Source organism: Melitaea cinxia, chromosome 1, assembly GCF_905220565.1.
Source record: "Melitaea cinxia chromosome 1, ilMelCinx1.1, whole genome shotgun sequence".
Taxonomy (NCBI): Eukaryota; Metazoa; Arthropoda; class Insecta; order Lepidoptera; family Nymphalidae; genus Melitaea; species Melitaea cinxia.
In genome coordinates, this window is record NC_059394.1 from 1,149,576 (window position 1) to 1,168,486 (window position 18,911).

At 36.8% G+C, this 18,911-nt stretch overlaps 1 protein-coding gene across 1 annotated transcript in view; it reads left to right on the forward strand.

Moving 5' to 3' along the window:
• Window positions 1-1,375: 1,375 nt before the first annotated feature.
• The window catches only part of LOC123667346 (serine/threonine-protein kinase CST20-like), a 54,112-nt gene continuing 36,576 nt past the window's right edge, over window positions 1,376-18,911 (forward strand). Inside the window, exons 1-12 of the mRNA XM_045601520.1 lie at window positions 1,376-1,478; window positions 2,224-2,358; window positions 5,515-5,632; window positions 5,716-5,846; window positions 6,270-7,348; window positions 7,654-7,871; window positions 8,581-8,751; window positions 9,315-9,466; window positions 10,441-10,560; window positions 12,175-12,462; window positions 13,086-13,213; window positions 15,088-15,265. Coding sequence (XP_045457476.1) covers window positions 1,389-1,478; window positions 2,224-2,358; window positions 5,515-5,632; window positions 5,716-5,846; window positions 6,270-7,348; window positions 7,654-7,871; window positions 8,581-8,751; window positions 9,315-9,466; window positions 10,441-10,560; window positions 12,175-12,462; window positions 13,086-13,213; window positions 15,088-15,265 — 2,808 coding nt within the window. The 5' untranslated portion in view covers window positions 1,376-1,388. The remainder of the gene's footprint in view (window positions 1,479-2,223; window positions 2,359-5,514; window positions 5,633-5,715; window positions 5,847-6,269; window positions 7,349-7,653; window positions 7,872-8,580; window positions 8,752-9,314; window positions 9,467-10,440; window positions 10,561-12,174; window positions 12,463-13,085; window positions 13,214-15,087; window positions 15,266-18,911) is intronic.

The window sequence follows — 18,911 nt, forward strand, 5'->3', positions numbered from 1 at the left end:
ATAATTTACCAACCTATTAATTAATATTTTATTAACAAATTCACACCCCATAGTAAAATTCACTTACCATAAATGTTACGACTCTGCCGCGACCCGCCTTTTTATTGACATAGTTTATGACATAATTTCACATATTAGTTATTAGTTTCATAGGAAAAAAAATATAGAAATGTCCATAGAAAGCGGTTAAAACCGTCAGCAATGCTTTTAATGATAAGAGTACCAATAAAGATTAACCCTTCGAGGACCATAATTTATGGAATCATAGAAATTATAATTAATTGAAGCTTAACTTTCTCTCCGCTCGCTTCACTGTTTGTATTAATGTAATAAAACTATAAAATAGTCAATTCTGTAGCTTAAGTAATATTTAAAAGTTAAAATACCGATTTATATAACTTTAAAAACGTAATTGTTGAGTTCCCTTTGCTGGGTTTCTTAACATAATCTGTACATATCGGTTCCATCAAGTCACGCTATAACTTGAGAATGATTTTACCAGTTTCATTATTTAAATTATATATTTGAGAACAATATATATATACTAACTTCATTTTATCAAGTTAAAGCATTATGAAGTGCCTATATTATTATTGTTTGTATAGAGAATTATAGCCGTTAAAAACTTTCTTTTGAAAATGGAACTACATTGTTTTTAATTAAAATAGCGATTCAACGGCGAAATGTTGCCAACATTCTTGGCACGCGGACATGATTTGTACCAAAACTATCCGTAAATATTTAGTTCTTAAATTGTGAATTATGTAATATGTAGTAATATAAAATAAAAAATAAATAAAAATGGCTTTTTAGTCGACCACCAAAAAAGGAAAGGTTCTTAATTCGGCCGTATTTTTTGTAATATCTCTTACCTTAGGATTTTCTGTTCAGAGTTCTCAGAATTAGACCGAGTGGACTGATTTCGATGATTTTTTTTAATCCAAAGGTGGTGCTTGTCATTGGGTCCCATTTAAATTTATTCGAGATGCGACAAGTACTTTTCGAGTCATATCTAATAATTCGTATTTACTTAAATATTTTTTTATTAACCTACGTTGTATAACTTTTTACTGGGTGTATTGATTTTGATTATGATCTTGTTTTAATCAAAAGCTGATGCTTGTTTTGTAGTAAATTTGAATAAACGCGTATTTACTTGATTATTTTTCGTCTAGCTACGTTACGTATTACTCGTCGATGTAATTAAAATCGTTTTATATTTTTCATTTGCGAACAAAACACAATTATCCGTTAGTAAAGTCAAAAAAATACACAAATATTTGTATCGGCAAATAAATCTAGATTATATATTACAAAAGTATTGACTTTTTGCATTGTTTAATAAGGCTTTTATTATTTTCAGATGAGGCCGTAAAAGGTACCGTAGTATGGGCCAGGCGGGCAGCCAGCTGGGCGCGGAGCAGCGCGCGCGGCGAGCGCACACCCTGCCTCACGAGCCTCTGCGACACGCGCCTAAGGTACTGCACATCTTAATAAACATTGCAAAACCTTTCTACCCTCAGTACATTGTTTACCTTAAAAACACAACATTTAACATTCGTTTAAAGTACAGAGCTGCGGGAAATATCTTCTAAGTCAATCGACCAATAACACTGTTCCTAAATTGTGTTATGTATTCGTAATTAGCGACCCGCCCCGTCTTCGCACGGTTGCAAAAACTATCAGTGTTCCTCTATTATATTATGCATGTATTATACATATAAACCTTCCTCTTCAATCACTCTATCTATTTAAAAAAACAGCATCAAAATCCGTTGCGTAGTTTTAAAGATTTAAGCATACATAGGGACAGAGAAAGCGACTTTGTTTTATACTATGTAGTGATGGGCATTACTGGCTTCATAGGCTTCAGTGACCATGGATAAAAACACTTATTCGCCACCCTAATGGTAAAAAATACCTCCTCTTGTGAATGGTGTTGCTCATCAAATCTCAGTACTCTTTGATACAAATATAAGTTATTTAATACTGTTCTATTTTTAAAAGCGGTTTAATGATGAGAAAATTAATTGAAACTTATTAACCGTTGCAAAAATACAAAACCTATAATTTTTATCTAAATAAGCAAATTTCTTCCCCGTATTTTATGTTATTATAGCGTGCATATAATAAGCGAAATTAACTCATCAATATCCCGTTAAACACCCCCCCGTCTACCTGGTGGGTGGTCTGTAGCTCAACTTCTAAAACTGAACATTCCAGGTTCTACCATCTCTAACGGAGTCACCTCGACTGCGCAGCACTGATAATGGAGCAATACTGCACTCAGGAGGAACGATCAGTGGCAGGAGACCGGGCTCACAGATGCAGGAGACCTCCGTACCACATGGACACGTGGTGAGTACAGGAATTGAACCGCCAGACATAAATATCTTTGTAATAATAGCATGCTAGTGTTGTTTTTATGTGTATGTGTGTGTGTGTGTGTGTGTGTGTGTGTGTGTATGTGTGTGTGTCTGTGTGTGTGGGTGTGTTTTGAACGGGGGGAGGGTTGTTGACTTCTTGACCGTTGTGCACTGTCAACTGAGGTAGGGTACAGCAAGAAATATCTTGCTCAAGATCTGGTGCAGCCCGACTGGGAAAATAACACTTACAGAAGATCACAACTAAATAATACTGATTTCAAGCAGTGCTGTTGTTTCTGTGATGAGTAAGGTGATCAGAGCTCCTGGGGGAAATGGGGGTAGAGTCGACAACGCGCTTGCCGTGCTTCTGTTATTGCAGACGTGTATACGCTACGGTAATCGTTTACCATCACTTGAGCCGTACGCTTGGTTCCCGACCCAGTTGTATAAAAATAAAAATTAATATATATTATTTATTTTACACAAACTTTTGTATAAGTAACGTCAAAGATAAGGAAATATTTCAAAACATCAATTTTTAGGAATCATTAGACTTAATACACTTCAATAATTATTTACTTTTATAATTTTTATTGCATATTTCCTACAATTATTGTAACATAATTTACTTATCACTGCATATCTTACAAAACAATCATTATTATCCATTTAAACAAAACGTTAAAACTAAACAACAGTAAAAAATAATTACGAGGTCTTTAGACTAGCGACGTCTAACGCACTTTATAACTCCCGGAGCTTAGACAATAAGCTCGTAAAGCTTTCAACGTCCGCTCTCAGAGCTTTCCGCTATGAAATGCTTTTAGTTGGAAGGATTTCATTTATTGTGACAATGCTGAGGTTAGCTTCAGTACTGTGGAGCAAAGAAAGATTATCCAGATCGTTAGAATGGTTTTTTCTTAGCATGATAATATTATAATCGACAAGGATCGAAATGGAGATAGTATCGTAGTTCGTTCAAAACGACTTTTTTACTATTCTACAGAATAATGAAGCCGCGTTGGCGCAACGGTCACAGCCATGGATTGTGCCTGTTGTTCTGGCGGTTGTGGGTTCGATCCCCGCACATGACAAACATTTGTATTGGCCATACATGTGTTTGCCGTGGTCTGGGTGTTTGTGCAGTCCTTGTGGGTCTCCCCACCGTGCCTCGGAGAGCACGTTAAGCCGTCGGTTTCGGTTGTTATCATGTACACTTGATAGCGATCGTTACTCATAGTAGGGAATATATCTAACCCGCATTGGAACAGCGTGGTGGAATAAGCTCTGATCCTTCTCCTACTTGGGGAAAGAGGCATATGCCCAGTAGTGGGATATTACAAGGCTGAAGCGAGCGAGAGTAATGAATCAACTCCAAGATTGTCAACAAAATGAAACGCATGTAAGTCTCTGTTTCTGTGACAATCGCGCTTAGTTTTGTGCAATTAATTTTACGCAATACGCGAACAAACAAATGAACAGATGGTCGAATAATACTTTTAAAAATAATTTGTTTAAATTTTATTGCTCTATCACCTCGATTTTTTTTTCTAAACATGCTGCATGTACATACCCTCCTGTCATCACCCATGGCTGCTCAAAATCATCGTCAAATAATTATACTTTTATATTCCATAACCCGCAACATTCTTAGCTAAAATTATGTTCAACGCAAAACTATTTTTCCTTCGGAACCGTAGCTATGTAATTACATCACGGACAAAAATTTCTTCAACATCTCTAATAAAAATAATGATAATTCGTAATCATTAAAGGCGATTAGAGCAGTTATTACAATAACATTTTATGATCTTTTACAAAGGCCTCTAGACTCGTAAAAGATTAAATTACAATCCCTAATGATGACGCGAAGCCCTTTTAAAAGAATTATAAACAAATTTTGTCATTATTTCTATATATTTAGTAATATGCTTTATTGTAATTCTGTCATTACAACAGAAGAAATAGAAGTATTCTGTAATACGCTTTACTTATCCGTCTGAGAAAGAAGAAAAAATATGTCTAAATAAAACCCGTTTTTATCCTAGCTATTAGCCTCGACGTTTGCGTAGTAATAGTAATCTATTCCGCTAGAAATAATACAATTTTATTGTGACAATTATAGTACACTAGTCATTTTAGGGAATCACTCGGTAAGGCTTTAGATTAAGAATCGTCGAATTATCTAAGCTCAAAATTTGACCGTTTATCAGCATAGTGTGGTTACAAAAAAAAACCTTAACCTATCTAACTTCAAAATGCGGTTCTTAATCTAAAGACTAGCCGATCACTCAAAAAGTACTTGTCAGATCTCGCGTAAATGTAAACGGGACCACACAATAAGCACCAAGTTTCGAATAAGAAAATAACCATCAAAATCGGTACAAAAAATATATTAGAATTGGAAACCTCTTTTTTAAGTCAGTAAAAGACAATCAAAATCCTAATAAAATACTAAACTAACAAAGTGTGACTCACAACGCGAGAAAAGAACTTTTTAAACATTATTATATAAGAAAACAAAACAACTCAACTTCTGTTACGGAGCTGTGTTAAAAAGGTCATGAATATACAAACAAGATTTTTAACTTAAAAGTGGCGAGTAAATTGTTTTTCCGTTTTAGAATATCCAATTAGTCGTACAGGATAAGTAAACAATAGTACTGCATCAGCTAATGCAAGCATCCTGGTAATATTGCCCACACTCGTAAGATGTTGACCTTTTACACCGATGGAAGTAGAAAATTCAAAATAATAACCACAAATACAGTAATACATTTGTCAACTGTGTATAAGTTGTTTGACAAACTGTATTTGTGTATTGTTTCAAACATTGAAATCGTCGTTAAGTTATTGTTTTTAGACAACAAAAACCAGTAGTGTCTTTATGGCTGTTGGTTAAAACATCGCTATGGTAAAGCACCATTGCGCTGCATTGTATTAACTTTGTAGCAACTGTTTGAAATAATGCGAACTCAGCTGATTGTTAACTGATTCCTAATATTTTAAACTTATGTAATTATTTTTGTACTTGAAAAAGTATATGTAATATGGAATGAATGCAATTAGTTTTTGGTTATAGACGATGTAGAAGAAATGGCAATTAATTATTCCATGGAGTTATCATTGTTTTTTTCTCTGATTACAGCACTCGAATGCACACAGATCGAGGTCAGCTGGAGGTGCTTCCGAGGGTGAGATCAGATCGAGAGAAAGAGACCCTTTGCATCGATCACATACAAATCTCGACATCAGGCATAACGATTGTAAGTCGAAAATTCTCTCGTCATTGAAAAATACTACATGGGAATTTATATTTATTCAAATATGATATATATTTGTGTTGCAGCGAATATCAATAAAAGATTCGGATCTGAACCAGATCTGAGGATAGAAGAGGAACAACAAAAGTCTAGATGCAATAATAATAACAAAAACTATCGTAAGAAATATCGAGCTCCGCAGCCACCGATTAACGATGTAAGTGTTTTCATATTTATAATTTACTAGCTGTGCCCGTTGTTGCTTCGTCCGCGTGGAATTTAACAAAACAGTTATTGTTTAGTTCGCAGTTATAAAATAAAAATAAAAATCTAAAATAAAAGTAGCCTAAGTTACTCCTTATTACATCAGCTATCTGTAAGCAAAAGTCCCGTCAAAATCGGTCCATCCATTTTAGAGATTAGCCGAAACAAACAGACAGACAGACAAAAATTATAAACAATATTATTTTGGTATGTTCACCGTGTATACATATAAATTTAGTAAAAAGCGGTTATTTTAATATTACAAACAGACCCTCCAATTTAATTTATTTGTATAGATTATAATATTAATGGTTAATTTTTATACTTTTGTAATAACATATAAAAGCTCTTTAAGTTAAAATAAAAACGTTTTCAGCATCGAGAAGGTTCGTCGCCAGATTCCAGCGCAGGGAACGCGAAAAACGAACCACAAAAGAAACTCAGACTATTTAGAACAAGACATGAGACTAAAAAACTTAATGGCCACATGGATTCGAAGATACCGGTGTACAAGAACACGTACACTGACTTCAAATCTTTAGACTTCAACGACCACTTCGAGAGAAGGTACAAGTCTGCTAACAAGGACAAAGATCAGAGTTTCAATTATTTAGACAACAACGATATGGTCCAGAGTACAGCCTCTTTGGAAAAAGAAGAACGACTGCTTCAATCTAAACAAGACTATAGGAAGTCGAGAATGGAAAGAACGAGCGGATGTAGAGCGAAAACTTCAAAGACGAGCGTACAAAGCGAAGCGTGGAAGACACCGCTTCTAAACAGAAACTTTAGATATTCAGAAAGATTTAGGAAAGATGACAACGATCAACCTTTGTTAAGAAGGGAAAAAACTTTCGATGATACGCTTATTGTAAGTGAAAGAGAAAATGAGTCACCTAGAGCTTTACACGAAAAGGAAACTAAAGCTAAAGGTGAAGAATTGAGCAACAAGCTAAGCCCGTTGGGTCATAGGAACCAGCCTTTGAGGAAATCTCTTCCTTCATTACTAAGTAAAGGTAACGAAGAAAAAGACGAGTTTCAAGAAGAATTAAAGAAGGCGACCAGTAGGATAAGGAAAGAGTTAGGGAATAAATTAATTGTAAGCGAAAATAAAACTAGTCAAAACGATAAAACGAGTACGCAGAAACCAAACCCAACGAAATCGACAACTCAGATCAGAGTCAAAGAATCTAGTCTCAAAGCAGCAAACGTTCAAGATTCTAAACCTGCCATTAGTAATATCAGCAGGAGGCCATTAAGTCGACTAAATGATAGTAAACCTAAGGCGACGTCGCAGACTAAAGTGATCAAGACGGATGTTAGTAAATATAAATTCGAAAGCAAGGAAAACATAAGGACAATGCCAGATAGAGGACAAGCGTCTGGAAAGGAATCGACGCCTGAACATTCACCGACCAGAATAAGAGATAACACTAGAAATGTCGCGCAAGACAAGTACGTATCTTGATATATTTTTAATTATATGATATTGATATTTTTTTTTTCATTTTGGAATAAATCACCCACGCCATATTTGTATTCGAAATTTAAAAAATTCCTTGTCTATTCCAAAATTAAAAAATAAATGGAATTAAAAAACAAAAACAGTTTTTTTTTTGTGACAGTGTTCGATTTATAATCTCATTTAAAACCAAAATGAAATGTTCGTTTCGACATTTTTCTTATTTATTGTATTTTAGAAATATAGCACTATCTTCAACATTTTGAATAAAACAATAAGTTATTATCGTTATTTTCAGACAAAGACCGACACCATCAAAGCAGTTTTATTTTGGCATGATTGAAAGCAAGAAAACGGAACCGCAGGATCACTTAAAAGACTTTCCTGGCCTGGGAAGCCCAATAATCGAAGAACTAAGCAACTTTCACCTAATAGAAAAGAAGCTTTTGGGGTACCATGAAGAAGATGAGATGGAGAAATTCAATGAAAAATTCAGAGAAGATTGTAAAAGAAACTGTAAGTCGTCTATTTTTTTCCTGGCTCCTGCTAAATTTTAAATAAAACTTCTATTATTTTAAAATTGACTAGCTGACCCCGCAAACGTTGTTTTGCCATATATTTTATTAATATTCTCAACCCCCTTATAACTTAAGGGAATGAAAAATAGATGTTGGCCGATTCTCAGACCTACCCGATATGCACACAAAATTTCATGAGAATCGGTGAAGCCGTTTCGGAGGAGTTTAACTACAAAGACCGTGACACGAGAATTTTATATATTAGATAATTATGTCAATAAATACTATGCTTGTAGCATAAGCACAAGATAGTTAAAACAGAGGAGAGATGAATGACTCTAGCGTTACATAATGAATCAATTTATATTCCAAACCAAATATCAAACCAAAATATATTGAGAAGTAGGTATTAAATAAGAATTAATCTAAGCAAGGTAGGGCAAAGCTGGAAATATTCTTCTCAATATCTGGAGCATCTCGACTGGAGAAGTTCCTCGACCTTGTAAAAGTAAGTATTGTGTTTTTTGGTAAGTAAGGTGACCAGATTTTAATAGGGATTGGGGTTAGGGTCGGTCGCGCGTTTTCAATGCTTCTGGTGGTGCAGGCGCCTATAAGCTACGGTAAACCTTACCATCAGCCGTACCCTTATTTGTTGACCTATTTGTATAAAAAAAAATATCTTAATAATATTCGTAAACGTTCCACAGTATCATCAGAATCAGCTCTATCATCAGACGGTTCGGACGCAGGGTCGGATGGCTCATTAGGTATCGCGCTGAGACTTCGACCGACCTTGCCCAAGAAGTTGCCCGCTGCTGCTCGATTTTCACCAGCAGCGGCCTGGAGACAGCTCGCCACTCTCGATGCACATCTTGCCGGTTAGACATCTTCCCTTCATAATATATGTAACTCATTGCATTTGAGCTTGACTAATCCAATATGAGTTTTTAATTAATGCCAGAAAACTTAATATCAACGAGTGTGCTTTAGACACGACTAAAGTAAAACTTACAAAACGTATCTCTTTCTCTTTCTATCTTCACTAACTTATATCTCCCTCTTAACTTCCGTTCACCTCGCGCAATCACACTTTTCGTAACGCTCTCGTCACGGATTCAACAGCTTACTTCCTAAGTCAAGCATGCGTAAAGAAGTTTTACGTCAAAACCTGTGATATTGTTTGACTTGTGTGTATCTCTTTCTTCTGTAGAAGACTGTTCTACTATTTAAGGATGAAGCTCATTTCTTATACTCTGCTCTTCCTGCCAATGGTAATTGTTATCTAGTCTTTTTGATAACAACACTTTATTTCCTCTCCATACATTCATACATACAGTTAAATGAAAACATATGTATATCCGGTTCTAATATTCACTTTCTTGGTCTTTTTTTTTTTAATTTGTTTCTTTTTTAATTAATTATTACTTTTTTTATTCTTCAGAAAGCCAACCACTAGCAGTAGAAACAAAGATGTCAGCCGACGTGCCCCCAGAATCATCACCCAGGTCGGACCAGTCTGCTGACAAATCTGGAGACTCGGGAATATCTGGTGACCATGGACATAGCGATCATAGAATAGACTCGCCTCGACATGTAAGCTTATTTTGTCTTTTAGTGTAGCGAACTGATTTATTGTGGAAAATTTATTCAAAACTGAAATAAAGTGATTTAGTGTTAATGAAAAGACATTTTCAAGATAAAACTATTACAGTTATTAATAACAATTTAATGCAATGTTACAAACTCAACTCTGCAATGCTTGAATACAAAAGTCTTCGAGCAATGCGTCCTGCCTGTGTTAACATACGCAGCCGAGACGTGGACACTGACGAAGGGACTGGTCCACAAGTTTAAAGTCGCTCAACGTGCAATGGAACGGGCTATGCTTGGGGTATCTCTCAAAGATAGGATTAGAAATGAGACTATCCGTGAGAGAACGAAAGTAACCGACGTAGCCCACAGAATTAGCAAGTTGAAGTGACAGTGGGCTGGTCATGGTGGGGCCTAGAGTGGAGACCGCGTCTTGGCAAACGCAGTGTGTGTGTGTGTCCTTTGGTCCGTTGGGCTGACGATTTATGTAAGATTGCCCGTGTAGGCTGGATGAGGATTGCGGAAGACCGGGATGTCCGGCGTGAACTTGGGGAGGCCTATGTCCAGCAGTGGACTGCGATAGGCTGAAGTGTTATAAACTCTTGAATAAAATAAAATAAAATGAAATATCCTGCTCAAATCTGGAACAGCCCAACTGGGGTAGTACCTCGATCTTACAGAAGATCACAGCTAAATAATATTGCTCTCAAGCAGTGTTGTGTTCCTGTTGGAGAATAAGGTGACCAGAGCTCCTGGGGGGATTGGGGATAGGGTCGGTAACGCGCTTGCGATGCTTCTGGTGTTTCAGACGTCTATAAGCTACGGTATTCACTTACCATCAGGTGAGCCGTACGCCCGTTTTCCGACCTAGTTATATATACAAAAAATACCAAGGGCTCGTTGTACTGGTCGACATATATCTGATGTAACGCACACTGAGACCGTGTCCATGAACGCACCACTTCACTTCCCGGCAGCCCGCGCAGACGGCGCCGGCCTGGACGCCGCAGCAGGACCTGGGCGACAGCAGCTCGGAGGGCGCCGCGCCCCTCTCCCACCCCCACCCCCACCCCCTGGGCCTGCCGCGCGACGACAGGGTGAGCGCGCCGCGCGTACCGGGACGTTAGGCCGTCTGGGGTGATCGGTGTACTGGCTGCTAATAACGATATGGCTTTGTATTGAACATTGGTCGGTATTCGACCAGCATTCATTCAAATTATAATTGGTCGCACAGGGCTCGATATTCGACCATTCATTCAAATTATAAGTTTAACTATTATTAAGGTTCCGTTGTCACAGACTATACTTATATAACAATAAACAAAAGACTATAATTTAAGCTTGAGTCAAATACAAAGGAATGTGTAGATTTTTTTTTTTTACTAACCATTGGTCGCACAGAGCTCGATATTCGACCAGCATTCATTAAAATTATAAGTTTGATCATTATTAACGTTCCGTTGTCACAGACTATACTTCTATAACAATAAACAAAAAAGTATAATATACGCTTGTGTCAAATACATGGTAATGTGTAGTTTTTATTTATTTATTCATAATTTAAAAAAATAGAATTCTGCACTCCTCCGTCTCCGCAATTTCATAAAAGGGGGTACAAAGTTTTGCTGGATGTATTGATATATATATCGAAGACAGCATATCTGACTGTCGTCAGATAACATGTGGACTAATAGTAGGATAATCGAGCAAAGTAACTACGTTGTAAATGTCATAATTTTCATTTAAATGGTTTTCTCAAATTTCTTTTTAATCGTACGACGCGTCGACATCTTGTCAGCTTGACGGAATTACGCGACAGTGCTGCCAACTTCATGACCCAAATTTCCTTTGTCATTCATTCATGACTGTATCTGACATAAAATTCTTTTTTTTTTTTTTAAATTCGTATTTGTCACCTAAATTCTAAACAGCTAGACCGATTTAGTTGAAATTTCGTGTGTTGCTTAGCTTAATTTATAAGGTATTAATGTTTCATTGCATTGAAGTATACGCTCTAATTATTTTTTGATAAAAAAAAATTCAAATAGCCATGTATGTATATGTGTGCAAAAGTTTTAAGAAACCAGTATCATCCCAGACATCAAAACAGTAAAATAATTCATCTTAGCGACATTTCACAGTATTTGTGACTAACAAACTAATCACCTAACCTCCCGCGTACGTTACTTAGGAGGAATAATGATAAAATTGCACGCTTTATCATCCTACTCTTACTAATATTCAAACTTCTTACGGGTACTAATATTAACATAATTTATATTTAAGTATTTACATAACATTATTTAACTTATACATATTTTATATATATGTATGTATATCACTAATTCTTCTAACTTAATACTTAACCACTCATCACTAAGAACAAAGTTTAGTTTTCAAAAAAATCCTAAAATATGACATTTATGTAATTTTTGCATAATTGGCGACATCTCTTATCGTGTTCCTTTTATATTTAATTTAATTTAATAAAGCATGAAGAACTTTTTGCTATATTTCAATATTTATCAAAAGTTTTTTTAATCTATCTTCTCTCAAATTTATTTCTCTCAAGTTACTGAAAATTTCTACTATAACCATTTTGAAAGTCTTCTCAATAATATTTTTCGCGAAGCTTATTTTTTGCGGAATTATCTATTTTATCTTTATTCCTCGTCAACTTAACTCTTAAGGATGTCACAAACCCCTCATAGTTTAAAGGAGTTTCGTGCTTCTACGAATGCTTCCAGGGTAAACAGTTCCAGCAGGGTTTCAACAGTCTCCAGAAATTACGGAAGTCCGTCTCTGGTGCTTTTGGCGCTTTGGGTTCCAGGAGGTTCGATCTAGAACACGAACCGATGTTAGTGGAACCGGAACAGAATTGGTTCCTCACGAAATCCGCCCCTAATTCTTTGAGCAATCCGTTGTTGTACCACCAGCCGTTGAGAAAAAAGGTTTCCGAGGATAATGTCAAAGAAGAACCTAGTGTGTCTTCTGAAAAGGTTTGCCGCATTTTGAACTTTTTTTTTTTGTTCTATATAATTTTTTTTGTATTTGCTATGTGGCTACGGTATTAAATAATATAGCCACCCCCTCTCTTCCCGTGGGTGTCGTAAGAGGCGACTGAAGGATGACATAGTTCCGCTACCACCTTGGAACTTAAAAGCCGACCGATGGAAGAATAACCATTCAACGGCTGGCTTTGAAATACACAGGCCGAAGACGGGCAGCAGCGTCTTCGGTGCGACAAAGCCAGCCCTGCGGTCACCAACCCGCCTGCCCAGCGTGGTGACTATGGGCAAAACACATGAGTTCACGCCATTTTTGGCGCGAACTTGTGGAGGCCTATGTCCAGCAGTGGACTGTAATAGGCTGTAATGATGATGATGATGATGATAACATTTAATATTATTGCGTATGTGCGCGTAATGGAACACGCAGGTGAAAGATATTTTAAAATTTGATATATTTTACGCTATTATAATCTTCAACGCTTTGCAGATAGATACTTGGTTGGTTATTGTATTTACTTTTAACGGCTTTCACGAAACATTATTGTTGAAACGAAATCCCATAAAATGTCTAGATTGTTTTAAAAGAATTTTCATCAAATTTTTCAACTCAGGGTCAAGAAGACGGGACGAGATGGCGAACCAGCTCGTATTTGAGTTTCGGCGGACACGTGATGTACTTGCCGCCGGCGCCCGGTTTCGACCAGCCCGCGTCGCTGCCGGTCGCGGACAGACCCGTCAGGTGAATACCTTATACTAGTGTACTCCGCGGTTTCGTCCACGTTCATTTGAAAACTAAGCTACTAAAATATCACATAGTCTATAGCTTTCCTTCGGAATGGACTATCCAACAATAAAATATAAGTGCGTTCAAGCCTGGAAAACAGCTACCAAATTTTATAACTTACATATCGATAGCAGCGCCACCTACCCGGTTCAATTGAGACAAAAACTACCCTATCTCCCAAGTTGGACCAAATAACAGATGCTTAAAAATTTGATAAAAATTAGTTCAGTAGTTTCGGAGTTTCATACCGATAGCAGCGCCACCTACCGGGTACAGTTGAGACAAAAACTACCCTATCTTCCAAGTTAGATCAAATTACAGATGGTTACAAAACTTGGTGAAAATTGGCTCCGTAGGTTCGGAGTTACATCCATTTAAAATTTTCATTGTTATCGCCCGCAAAAAAAAATTGGGGATGAGTTACGCCTCCGCAACCCCTTCTTGTGGGTGGAATTTCTTAAAATCCGTTCTTAGGAAAGGAATATTCCCACCAAATTTCAAGTCTTATAACTAAAATTACCTCGCCATACCTTAAATGTTACCATTGTTACAGTCAACAGTAGAAAAAAAAATTAAACAAACTTGTTTTTTTTTGTAAGTAATATTATATATTCAAATTAATTCTCATAAACAAAATTTTACCCAAAATTGTTAGGCAGTCACAGACCTATCGATATGTAATGTTTTAACTTAATAAATCTCCGACACGGTCAGTCGGAGACGCGGGTTCGAACCCCGCTGGAGCGGTCAATTTTTGATATGATATTCAAAAATGTTTAAAATCTTGATGTGTGGGTAACATAAAAATAAAATTGTACATATTAAAAAATCTTCTTTACGCTTCAGCTTGTAATAGATACCTCATTAATAGGCATAAGCCTTTTTCCCTAAGTAGGACAAGGATCAGAGCTTAATCCACCACGCTGCTCCAATGCGGGTTGACGGATATATTCCGTACTACGAGTAACTATCGCTATCAGGTGTACACGATAATAACTGGGACCGACGGTTTAACGTGCTCTCGGCTTAAGTGCATTAAAAAATCCGACCACGGCAAACACCAAACACCTGTATGGCCAGTACAAATGTTTTTTATTTTTATTTTTTTATATCACAAAGTTGGCAAATACGCGTACGGTTCACCTGATAAGCGATTACCGTAGCCTATAGACGCCTGCAACACCAGAAGCATCGCAAGCGCGTTGCTGACCCAATCTCCCCCCCCCCCCCACCCCCCCGGAGCTCCGGTCCCCTTACTCACCAACAGGAACACAATACTGTTCGAACCCGCACCCGCTAGCGCGACAGCCACACATAAGCCGCGGTGGATACTAATAATAATAATAATAATAATAATTTTTTTTTATTTGCAACATCCACACAAATATAATAATATTAATAATAAATAAATATAAAAAATATAATAATAAATAAATAATATAATAAAATAAATATATAATATAATATATATAAAGCTGAATATAAACTGAGGTAGGGCATAGCAGGAATTTCCTGCTCAAAATATGGAGCAGCCCGACTGGGGTAGTACCTCGACCTTACAGAAGATCACAGCTAAATAATACTGTTTTCAAGCAGTATTGTGTTCCTGTTGGTGAGTAAGGTGACCAGAGCTCCTGGGGGGATTGGGGGTAGGGTCGGCAACGCGCTTGCGATGCCTCTGGTGTTGCAGGTGTCTATAAGCTACGGTAATCGCTTACCATCAGGTGAGCCGTACGCTTGTTTGCCGACCTAGTGTCATAAAAAAAAAAGCGATATATATAATATAATATATATGTTATATATATACAAAGCTCGCGGAACACCCACAGGAGCAGGTCCAGCGGCTGCCTGGAGGCGGCGGCGCGGGCGGCGCGCGCGGCGCTGGCGGCCGAGATGCGCGAGCGCTCCGCCTCGCCCCCCTCCCCCTCCTCGCCCCCCTCCCCCGCCGCGCCCGCCGCGCCCGGCGTGAGGCGCGCGCTGCCCGCCCGCGTCGAGCCCGCGCCCGCGGTGAGTGCTAGCCCTACGTTCTCTTTCAGCCCTGGACCGTCCCGCCCGTCCCGCCGCTGGCCGTAGGCGAACGAACTCATGGTAATTTGATAAAATCTGCACTAACTTTTTACTAAAGACTAGCTGCTGCCTGCGACGTCGTCTGCGTGAACGCTATACACCACCAAAAATACATACGATTATACCTTTTAAAATAACATTCATTTACCCGTTTCTTCTTTACATTTCATATCTACAGAAAAATCTCATAGATGGCGCTGCTTTAATATTGTCTTGTCTACTTATATTCATTTAATTATGTTTATCGGCTTAGTTACTTATATTGCGTGATTTTTATAGTGTGAAGCTAGCTTATATAGCATGGTTATTAACATAATAACAACAACATTCAAATATGCGTCGTTAGATTACACGTTATTTACTTAATGCGTTGAGAAAATAAAAGTTCACCGCTCGTTCCCGGTAGGTGATACCATGATAATATGTAGCCTATATGACTTCTTAATAATATTCGTGCCAAATCCATGCAATACTTTTTGATTTTATCCCGGACATACATACAGACAAAAATTCTAAAAACTATATTTTTGGCTTCAATATCGATTGTAGATCACACCCCAAGAATTCTTTTAAAAAATATTCAATGTACAGTTTTGACTTTCCTACCATTTTATTATTATTTCATTAAAGATTACAATCAAAAGCAATGTAGCATATAAAACAGAATTAATAAAATGTTAAATACAAATTGTAAAAAAATAATTAAAAAATATAAGTTCCATAAAAGAATCAAAAATATTTTTGTTAAAATATATTTATAAACAAAAATGAGGTTTCATTGTTTTATTCTAATATAAAAAGTTTATATATGTAGGAATACGCCACATGCCTCTTTCCCCATGTAGGAGAAGGATCGAAGCTTAATTCATCCACGCTACTCCAGTGCGCGTTAGCAAATGAGTAACGATATAAGTGTATTTAAATAAGTGATAGTAATGCACCAATATATCTCCTTGTATACTCATTAAAAAAATTATGAACCTCCGCCTCTTTTGAAGATATACCATCTAAGTAAAGTATAATAAGAGATATTCTACTCTAAATTAGAAGCCTTACTCAAGACCACAGCTAAATAATACTCCTCTCAAATAGTATTATGTTCCTCTCATGAGTAAGGTGGCCAGAACTCCTGGAGGGTCGGAGTTAATAAGGTCAGCATCGCGCTTGCTGGTGTTGCAGGCATCTATAAGCTACGATATCCGCTTACCATCAATAACACAACTAAAGTCGGATCATCGGTCGGACCATGCGCTTGTTTGGTTATCTTAAAAAAAATCGCTATTACGGTAGAGGAATAAGCATTTTAATACCCATCTTATGAAAGACATCTTAGCTCATACTACATCTAAGTACACTAACATTTTTTGCTGTGCAATTACACCCGCGTTAATTTAAAGAAAAAAAAAAACGTACCAAAATGTAATACAGCCTTATAGCCTTCCTTCGTAAATGTGCTATCCACCACAAAAATAACCTTTCAAACCAAACCAATACTTTCATAGCTTAGCACGTTTAAACTACTTTAAACAAACAAACATTACCGCTTTATAATCTTAATATGATAGATAATTATTTAGTAACATAAAATACCTAAGTCCTTAGTCATGAAAGAATAAAATATGGTTAGTTGGTTACCTAATTAAACAAACATTACGTAAAGGTTTTGTTGGTGTTTTTGTAACGTAGACTTAGCTATTCAAGTGTTCATTTGCGTATTCTCAATGTTACGTTACGTCGCCTGTAACAAATTATTAAGCGCGAAGAAATATTGCTTAGAACTTGCTTAGTGTTAGATTAGTAAATAGTGTAGAAATGCTATCGTTTATGATAGACATTTTTACAGACAGATATAAGGCTGATTTATAAACTATACCTACTTAAATATAAACTTCTTTTCATATTTTTGTCATCAATGATTTGTATACCTATATAGTGTAATAAAAATGATAAAAAAATGACTTATTACATAAATGGACTCAACATTCTGGAAATATCAGTATATTAAAAGGTTTACTTCAAGATTTGCGTGATTCGTTGGAGAATATCTATCGAAAGAATATGTTTGAAAAAATTGCATAAGACTTAGACTAAAAATTTTAACTGTAGCGCCCAAGTTTGCAAATGCGATAAAAGATTTTCTTTTATAATAAAATAAAGATCTTTCAATAAAGTCAAAATTTTACCGCTTTGAAGACACACTAAACACATACCAATTCTAACGTATTTTCAATTCCGTGGCCAGAGCGACACTAATATGTACGACACGTGTTGCGCTAAATCCGTGATAATCCATCAATGACACATATTGTACATTAAAACAAAGCTAAATTGAAAATGTGACTGCACTAAGGTCATCCTCGCCTTGTCACAAATCATTTTAATGTGTTTATATGTTTTACATATATATATAGGTCTCACTGTTGTTATGACACAGATAAAAGAAAAGATTTTCACACGGTCACAACATTGGCAACACTTGCGGTTGCTGGTTCGATTCCCGCTCATGACAATCACATATATCGACTATATACATGTTTGTCGTAGTCCGGTATTGTGTGTGTTTTCGGACCCCTTCTTTCATATGTGATATTATGCGAAATCATACGTGCTGTTTTCTCACTGCTAAAGCCATGATTCCAGATAATATTAATTAAGTGACGTCGAAATGACACAACCAAACATCGTTTACCGAATTATTTAATTGAAGATTGTGTCTTGCATTAGCCAGTCATTAATAAATTCCCTGCAAATAATAATATATTGAGTGGCTACGGTACTAAAGAATATAGCCATCCCCTCTCTTCCCGTGGGTGTCGTAAGAGGCGACTAAGGGATAACACAGTTCCGCTACCACCTTGGAACTTAAAAAGCCGACCGGTGGCGGAAGAACCATCCAACTGCTGGCTTTGAAATACACAGGCCGAAGACGGGCAGCAGCGTCTTCGGTGCGACAAAGCTAGCTCTGCGGTCACCAACCCGCCTGCCCAGCGTGGAGACTATGGGCAAAACACATGAATTCACGCTATTTTTGGCGTAAACTTTGGAGGCCTATGTCCAGCAGTGGCCTGTATAGGCTGTAATGATGTAATGATGAAATAATATTCGGCACATCTAAAGACGTAAAGCAGCCATTAAAACTATTATTTAACATAAATGATTTAATTTCTCCATTGTTCGAACCCGTGCATAATCAAAATAATAAAATAAATATGACACAACGTAAGTCGAGAAACCGCCTCGTTTCTCTCACCTCAGTAACACTGTTCCCACGACAATTCGTTTTAATTAACGCCAAAAGTTCCTCGTATTTAATTTACGTATTGTAAACATGTGATTCGTATGAACATCCACATGTTTTTATATGTTTGAAACTGTTTGTTTGTTGTTTTTTTTTTGGCTTACAGTCAGAAGTTTGAATGTCAATTGTATAGTTTAATATTTGTGGATTTGTTGACATGTTGACGATTGTTCTGGTGTAGTGATGAAGAAGGTTTTTTAAAGCCGAATATTAAGAAAACTGTTCGTATTTCTGAACGGAATTTCGTGCAAAATAATTCAAGCAGTAGCTCGTATAAGACAAAGTAAA